This window comes from Myotis nattereri (assembly GCF_964212035.1).
Source record: "Myotis nattereri genome assembly, chromosome: 1".
Lineage (NCBI taxonomy): Eukaryota > Metazoa > Chordata > Mammalia > Chiroptera > Vespertilionidae > Myotis > Myotis nattereri.
In genome coordinates this window covers 183,086,217-183,095,143 of record NC_138075.1, presented here as the reverse complement: position 1 = coordinate 183,095,143, position 8,927 = coordinate 183,086,217, and the positions used below count along the sequence as shown (strand labels likewise).

Sequence of the window (8,927 nt, the reverse complement as noted above, 5' to 3'; positions counted from 1 at the left end):
CAGATGAGGCACCCGAGGCTTCAACAACTCCCAGGGACTCACCCCAAGTTACCCAGCTGGTAGGAAAAAGAACAGACCCACTGGTGTGGCTCAGTGGCTGAGCATCAGCCCATGCCGCAAGAGGTCACCTGTTCCATTTTCAGTCAGGACACGTGCCCGAGTTGTGGGCTCGATCCCCAGTAGGGGTCATGCAGGAGGCAGCTGATCGATGTTTCTCTCTCCTCAATGTTTCTCTCTCTCTCTCCCTCTCCCTTCCCCTCTCTCTAAAAATCAATAAATACTTTTTTTTAAAAGAAAATTAGAGTTGTACTGTGTACCAAGATTGGAGCCAGGTTTTTGTAACTCCGAGGTCCACGCTCTTAATCACTTGTGGCCATACCATCCCACTCCTCCAGCAGCTGGCCACCCTTCTCTCAGGAAATACCTGGGTACAGATATATCATGTCCATCTGATTGGCAATTTGGTGCATAAGGAAGAGCCTGGAAGACAACTCGCTAAGTTAATCTCTCCAAACTCTGGTGTTTAGACAGTGGCCATCAGAGAAGATACTTTGCTGATTGCTGCCCTTGGCTCCTGCACAAAAGCAGAGAAGCCATAAATCCTGGTCAGAGGCCTACGAACAGTCTCTCCAAACTGCCTGGGTCAGGAAGCCTTTTGATAATGCCCTCCCCATCCTGTTTAGCTCTTTTAAGTAAGTAAGCTCCACAGAAGGAAGCAGCGTTGACTATTTCCCACACAGAGTCTTTCTCTTGTGGAGGGAGACTCATACACACAAGTAAACAGGGGAGAAGACTTGAGGGAATTAAAAGAATACAGTCCAACTCTAAGGACAAATGAATGATGTTTGGCTGTCATTGCAAGAAGCTTCTGGTTGATAAATACTTTCTGGTACTTCCTTGCTGATTTCTTAGCTTCACACCGCAGGCCCTGACCACTGCGGTCCACTGTGCAAATGCAAATTACCTGACTCAGGCCGGTGACTCACCCACTCCCTTTTAAACCAATGCTAGGTTCAAGGTAGCGACTGCTCAGGTAGAAGCCATGGCTCCCAGGCTCTGCCTCTCCTGCTGGCTGTTGGTCTGCTGGTTGGTGGTAATGGTGGCAGAAGGTAAGGGGGTTTTGTGTTTATTCCACTGTGGGCCCACTAATCAGGAAGTTGTTTGAAAAGGTAAAATTTGGCTCCATGATTATACATGTTCATAAATTGAAAACGTTTGTCAGCTTCCACCAGCCTGTTTGGTTAAAGAAGAACAGGCTGGACCTTATCATCTGAAGACCTTACTCTCAGTCTCAGCTCTCGCGCTGTGACGTTAGACATACGTAACCTCTCTATCAGTCTCTTCATATGTGAAGTGACAGGATTAAAAACATGCATTATTACGGGGGTTGTGAGCCATCATGCAAGAAAAGCTCTTCAAGTTTAAAACACTATACTAATACTACTTCCTATGGTTCTAATGCTAACAATTTGCCGCCCTGAATGACAGCAATGTACACCTCTTTCTATCCCCAGAAGCACAGTAATTTGCACACGTTGAGTGTTTAGCCTCTGTTAGTTGCTTTAATTAATCACATCTATTTAGCTGTGGTTTGGTGCCATTCAGATGAGCATAGATTTCTTTCTTTAGGATTATATTAGATTCCATTTCTCCACTGTTCCTTTTCTTTTTCCTTTCCTCCACTATGAAATTTCCAAGTGGCCTGAGCCTTAGATTTGGTTTACAAACCTCTGGGGAAATGAAAGAAAAAGATAAAAAGAGGAGAAGAGAGGGAAAAGAGAGGAAGAAGAAACTGGGAGACCTGGGTCTGATGACCATTTCCCTTCGCTCCAGAACTTACTATGGTTCAGGGAGTAGAGACCCAGGAGTCACACTGAATCTTTCTCCCCTTCACATGCCCCTGGGGGCTTTGCAGGGGCCCAGCCAGAAGCTAGTCAGCCTCCAACAAGTTCCCTGCTTCCATCCCCCAACGCTCACAGCAGAGCAGAGACCTTAGAGCTGGTGGAGAGACCACCAGAGCTCACCCTGTCCGATTTCTGCATGAACTCCGGTGATCAGAGGGCAGGAAACAGAGATTACAAATAACCCCTGCCCCACTTCTTTCTAAGACAAGGCCCCAAGCATCACTTGCTAAAAGTGACATCTAAAAGAAATACCATAAACAGAACTAGCCACCTCATGCCTTCATTCCAGAAAGTGAACCAGTCGTCAGGCAACTTTGTAATGTGTAGCTAAACCGGTTATAATGAGATTAGAGGTTTAGTCACACCAAAAGAACATCAATTAAAATGTGAGATGTGATTTCTGACCTTGACTCGCACTTCCCCACTGTCCCTCAGACGGACATGGAAGCCCATCCAATGTAGCGTCACTCTGTCCAAGCCACCCTGGTCCGAGCTCATTGCTCACTTCCACAACCCTCACCCTCCTCTCCTCTCCCTGGCGGGCTGGGCTGACCCTCTTCCTGTTCTGCCCCCCGTTTACTGCAATTCTGCTTCTCATGACAATGTGTAAATGTCACTATGGTACTGCCTTCACAAAGGCTTTCTTAAGACAAATTGCAATCTCTCCGATATCTTAGAATAATACTTATAGTAACTTGTATATCACCCATGGCATTCCTGCATTCTGCTCCATATTACAAATCCGCGTATTTGCAGTGTATCTGCACTCCTGAGCTCAGGTCGGGTCTTTATCGTCTCTGCATACACCACAGCATCTAGCATGGGACCCTGTGTGCTGCTGAAAATGAAATAAGCCTGCGTGACACTTTCTGAGCTCTAAATTATTTACCTGTAAAATTAGAGATATGACCAAGATAGCCAGTCAGTCTGTGAGTCTACACAATGAACTGAGTTGCAGTTAACTAAGTCAAAAATTGAGTTGAGTGGTGAGTAAATTAATCACAAGATTTATATTTCTTTCTGGTTCAATTCCAAAAGCATGTGAGAATTTTTCTAATACTCCATGTGTCATGGAAAGGAAGGACTGCATACTTACAAATCAAGTATGAAGCTTACTTCTCTTAAAATCCGTATAGTTCTCTACAACCCAACTATTGTCTGCCCAAATAACCACAGACTACAGGTAATTACATATTTATATAGAAGTCTTTTTATCCTTACTTTTTTTTTCAAGTACTAGTTGCTGGTATGCTATGAGTTTTATGTCTAGACTATAATAAACCGACTTAAAATTGATATCTAAACTCTAAGCAATATTTTGGCTTAATTTTTTATTTTACTCTAATTTTAAATGTAAGTTATTATTGTGAATTTTCTAGGACTGACATTAAATATTCACTGAGCTTTACAAAAATCTATAGAGAAGAAAATTCAATGTCTGGCTGGCCATTCATTCCATATCAGATCCACAAATTTGCAATGTGTCTGGGCACCACTCTAAGCCAGGGATTATTCTAGATGCTAGGGACATAGCAGTGACCCTCAAAGTCAGCAGTCCCTGTCTTCATGGAGGTCCTGTTGTAATAAGATCTGTACCCTTTAGTCCTATCGATAGTGCACAGATTTTATGTATAAAGTGTAACCAAATGGAACCAAGAACATTGGGCTCTTAAGACTGAGAAAGAGCGATCAGGCTATCAATCCCCAGAAGGAAAGTAGGGGAGGGCGGGGATAAGGGGAAGAGATCAACCGAAGGACTTGTATACATGTATATAAGCCAAACCAATGGACATGGACAACAGGGGGATGGGAGCATGAGTTTGTGTGTGGGGGGGAGGTTAGGGGTTAATGGGAGGGATGAGGACACATTTGTAATACCTTAACTAATAATAATAATAATAAAAAAGAACATTGGGCTCTTGCTAACAGAATCTTTCCGTAGCATTGAAGATTAATCATAACAGTAGCTAACACCACTAACTGCATACTGTGGATCAGGAATGTTCTGAGCACTTTACATCTTATTTCAGATAATACAACAAACCAGTGAGATAGGCAGTATTATTTTCTCCATTTTACAAATAAGGAAAAGGAGACTCAGAGAAGTTAAGGAACCCATCTATGGCCATGCAGTTGTTAAACGGCAGAGCTCAGGACACCTGGCTCTACAGCCTATGCTTTTAAACATTATGCTGTTCTGCCTCTCAAAATGTTTTTAATCTGCATTTAAATATTTGACCTACTTTGGCCTGAATAAGGTTGCAGAAGCACTCTCATCTTTGTTATTGTGTGCCTTTGGTGGCATGTCAGTATGTTACATAGTGAGAACTATTTGCTTAGTAACAATTGCATTATCTCTGAGAGACAGGAACATGGTAACGTTTGCAGTTATCGAAACAGATTTCTCCCAATCAATCAATTCTACTCTAGGTACCATGCTGGGGATGAGGTCAAAGGATGTGGTCTACAGGATGGTCCAGTGGATATTTCAGTGGAGGAGGAATATAACATCTGAAGAGTAATCACATGACTCATGAGTATCATGGACTCACAGGATGCTATGGAAGCATGCTGCATATTGTCTTAACACAGCCTCAGGATTAAGGCCTCCCTGAAGAAATGAGATATGAAATCTGCATAGAAGTAAGCCAAGCAAAGATGGCAGGAAATGGTGCTCTAAGCATCTGGAACCAACATTTTGAAAGCCCATAATCATTGGTGACTTTTGCCAAAGTAGCCTTTGTGGAGTGGAGGAGGCAGTCAGATTCCAATGGATTTAAATAGGTGGGGGAGGGGCGACAGAATCAGAAGTGTGCAGACTTTTCTTTGCAATGAGAGTAGAAACCAGAGAATTTCATGGCAGATCACCAAAGATTTCTCTCTAAAGTATTAAGCTAAGTAAATTACTTAGAAAGGTAGAGAGACTTTAGAAGAGAATTCTTCAGGTAAAGGAAGAATAATAGGAATTTTGAAGCAGCTTTGAGGAGCACATTAAAGGTTTAGAAGGCAGTGAAAATTGAGCAGAACAAGGATAAACAAAAGAACTAATGAGCCCTAGCTAGTTTGGCTCAGTGGATAGAGTGTCAGCCTGTGGACTGAAGGGTCCCTCCCAGCTTTGATCCCAGTCAAGGGCACATGCCTGGGTTGTGGGCTCAACCTCCAGTAGAGGGCGTGCAGGAGGTAGCTGGTCAATGATTCTCTCTCATCATTGATGTTTCTATCTCTCTCTTCCCCTCTCCCTTCCTCTCTGCAATCAATAAAAATATGTTTAAAAAAATAAAGAGAGCATTTTTTAAAAAAAGAATTAATGAGCAATATTAACTCAGTCAAAGTTGGAGACCATGAATGGCATCACCCCCTCACTCAGATATTTGGCCTTAACCTTGTAAAGAATCTGTGACAGTCCCCAAATCAATCCCTGTGGCTTCCCCATTTTGGAGCACTTGTGCTAGCCAACCAGTGACCTGAAATAGTCACCATGTGTCTAGTCTGCTGGAAGAATGTGGTTTTATGTGGGCTTGCCCACATTCTTAGGTTGGTTCATGGGACAAACTTGCACCTTGATCTTGAGCCCACAGAAATTCCCAGAAGAAAACAATGAACACCTCGGGACATCCCAGAGTCAGAAAAAAAGCTGCCTAGCAGGCTCTAACACCCACTGTCAGCTGGGGATTTGGAGAGTAGCTCCAGGTTTTAAGAAACGAGATGCGCACAGGGGTGGGTTGGTCGGACGGTTGGTTGGTTTGTACAGCTGGAATGCAGCTCACTGAGTGACAGAGCTCAAGGTCTGTCTAAACCTGATCTGACACCAAAGTGTCAAGATGGGGATTAAGGGTAAGGCTAGCTTCTCCTCTAGCAACTGGAATCTCAGCAGATTTTTATGTTACAAAAGGTTCAGAACTGATCTAATTGTGTATGAGGAAAGAATGAGTAAGGTGGGATTTAATCATCTTCTGTAGTTTGAAATATTTTAATCTAGTTTCAGTCATAGAATTTCAATACTCAGTAACCTAGATGGGTCTGGAAGAAAGGGTCAGTATTTCCTTCAAGGAATAGACACCAATTCAAGCCATCTGTAAAAAAGAGTAGAACTGGAAGTGGAATGGTTATTATAAGAATATCTCTAAGACTTTAAGTACAACCAGCCCTCAGTCAGACCAGCCCTGGAAAGTCAGGAATCAAGGCTACTTTCCTCATCACTCCATTACCACATGGTCTCTTGTCTTTCTCTTTGAGAGGCCTTCCCCATTTTATAGTTTCTATGGAAAGACGGGCTTCTCCGCTTACCCAACATTCAACTGACCAAAACCTAACCCAGCTCCTGTCTTACACCTTCCACTGACTGTGTCTCTGTTGAAATTCTCAAGTGAGAATCTGATTGGTCACTGGCCAGGCAATGAATGAGTTACGTGTCTAACAGCAGTCCAATCAGCCACAGCCAAAAGTGTACAGAGTTGACCTTTCCAGGGGTTGTGGGTGAAACAGAATCTCTGGGAGGGACTATGCGCACAGGCAGGCAATAAGCACATCCAATACAACCAAGAAACCTGACTTCAGTTGCTCTAACGGTGAGGGGTATCTAGCTCTTCTTAAGGGCCTCAGTACTGCCAGCTTCCTGCGGGGAGCTCAATTTCCCACCATTCACAGGCAGCAGTCCTCTCCGGGTCTACCTTGGTAAGTCGCTAGGGGAGTGAAGGAATAAATTTCTAAAGGGAAGCTTACTTTCAAGTAGATGATACAGCTAGCGGGAAGGCCTGGACGCTTGCGCTTCGTCCAAATTTCTTCTCAGAAACGAATGTTGCCCTGGTCCTCAGTGCTTGCTCCCCTGCCGCGTGCAGAGGCCCCTGCCGCCTCCTTGCGGAGGGTGAAGCAGGCCTTTGGATGAATGGCCTGTTGGGGTGAGGGGCAGTTATTTTTATCTTCTTAACACTAAGTTCTGTTTTTCAACTAATTTTCTTTATTTAGTTATAATTTATATACAACAAAATGTATAAATCTTTTCTAATTGAATTTATTGGGGTGACATTTGTTAATACAATTACATTGGTTTCAGGGGTAGAATTCTATAATACATCATCCATATATTGAATTGTATGTTCACCACCCCAAGTCACACCTTCCATCACCATTTATCCCCCCTTTACCCTCTCCTACCCATCCCCTCTTTCCCTCTGGTAGTTATCATATTTTGGTCTGTCTACGAGGGGTTTTTTGTTGTTGTTTTGCTTAATCCCTTCACCTTTTTCACCCAGCCCCTAACCCCCCCACCACCACCCTGACAGCTGTCAGTCTGTTCTCTGTATCTGAGTCTGTTTCTATTTTGCTTGTTAGTTTAGTTTGTTCATTAGATTCCACTTGTGAAATCATATATTTGACTTTCTCTGATTGTAAATGCACAAATCTTAAAAGTATAGATTGATCACATTTTACACATACATACATTTATGTGTGTATAAACATGTGTGTAGATATGTATACATAAGTGTATGTGGGTGTATATGTATATATATATATATATATATATATATATATATATATGTATATATATAATCTTTATCTCCATATCTATGTAACAACTACCAAGATCAAGATCTAAAGAGTTCCCAGGTTACTCTTTCCACTAAATAATACCTACTTCAACCCTAAGCTAACTATTTTTTTTTACATTTTTTAAAACCATAGATTAGTATAGCTTGTTCTTGAACTTGATACAAATGGAATCTTTTGCTCAACATAACATCCGTGGAATGTATCCATATTGTTATATTAGTAATTCTTCCTTTTCATTGCTGAGTTCTATTTCATTGTAAGAATATCTACAGTCTGTTTATACATTCTCCAATTGATGGACATTTGTGTTGTATCCAAGTTTAGGCTAATATGAATAAGGCTGTTATGAACCTTCTTGAACTAGTCTTTTGTAGACATAAACACTCATTTCTCTTGGGTAAATTCCCCAGAGTGCAACTGTGGGATCATAAGGTGTGTCCATGTTTCATTTCATTGAACATTGGCAGTTCTTCCAAACGCACTCAGACCTCTCCATTTCTCCCTTCTAATCGCGCTCTCCTGCCACCCCTCAAGCATCTCCCTTCTGCTGCTGTTATCAGGCTTCTTCCTGACTTGCATTTTTCTCCCCACAGGACAAGTAGTCACCCCTCCCGGAGGCTCACAAAACAATGAGGACCCTACAGACTGCCAGATCTTCACACTCACCCCTCCACCTGCCACAAGGAGGCCGGTGACAAGGATCCAGCCCATCACAAGGACACCCAAGTGTCCTTTCCATTTTTTCCCAACACGGAGGCCCAGAGTCCAAATTAGGTTTCCAAACAGAGCTTTCCTCCCTCCCAGGTGCAACCACCGTTTTCAGTACCGTCCATTTTTTCTGCCAAACAATCGTCTTAGTCCACATTATAACTATTTCCCCAGAAGAAGACTCCGGAGAGGAAGCTCGTCTGAGGAAAGAAGAGGGAAGAGAGAAGCCCCAAACCTGCTCAGTCAGAGGAGGTCAATACCTCAGATAAGACTATAAAAATAGTTCTGTTTTCTTTTTCCAACTAAAATTGCTGAATTGGAAACTAATCTTAAACACCACTGACTAGAAATTGTTCTCCTTGCGAGCAGCGAAGACACTGGTGCATAGATCATTCAAGTTTGCAAAATAGAAGCAATAACCACATTATTCTTATCCCAAAATTTTTACGACCACAAATATTTGTGCAAATAAAACCCTAAAATGAGAGGTTCTGGTCATTCCTGTCCATACTGAGATGCCAGAGAATCAGCTCCATCTTCTAAATTAGAGCGAGGAGAATTCAATAAATCAAGATTGCTATAGATCAAATGAAGACATTAATGAAGCCCTTTCATACTCACTGGAAGACTTATGAGCAAGGTGCATTTACAAAGTGAACTTTAAAAGAAATTATGGAAAACTGAAAGCTTTATTTAAAGCATGTTGGCAGGGATATAACTAGTGGCTATTTATTCATTTACTATATTTTTATTGAGGTACAATTG

At 42.2% G+C, this 8,927-nt stretch overlaps 1 protein-coding gene across 1 annotated transcript; it reads left to right on the top strand.

Annotated features, from left to right (window-relative positions):
- Positions 1 to 1,042: 1,042 nt before the first annotated feature.
- ODAPH (odontogenesis associated phosphoprotein) lies at positions 1,043 to 8,439 on the top strand (the record flags this gene model as incomplete). The annotated part of the gene is made up of 2 exons (XM_081101036.1): positions 1,043 to 1,109; positions 8,048 to 8,439. 2 exons carry the CDS (start codon positions 1,043 to 1,045, stop codon positions 8,437 to 8,439), a joined length of 459 nt encoding a protein of 152 aa, XP_080957162.1.
- Positions 8,440 to 8,927: the final 488 nt, after the last annotated feature.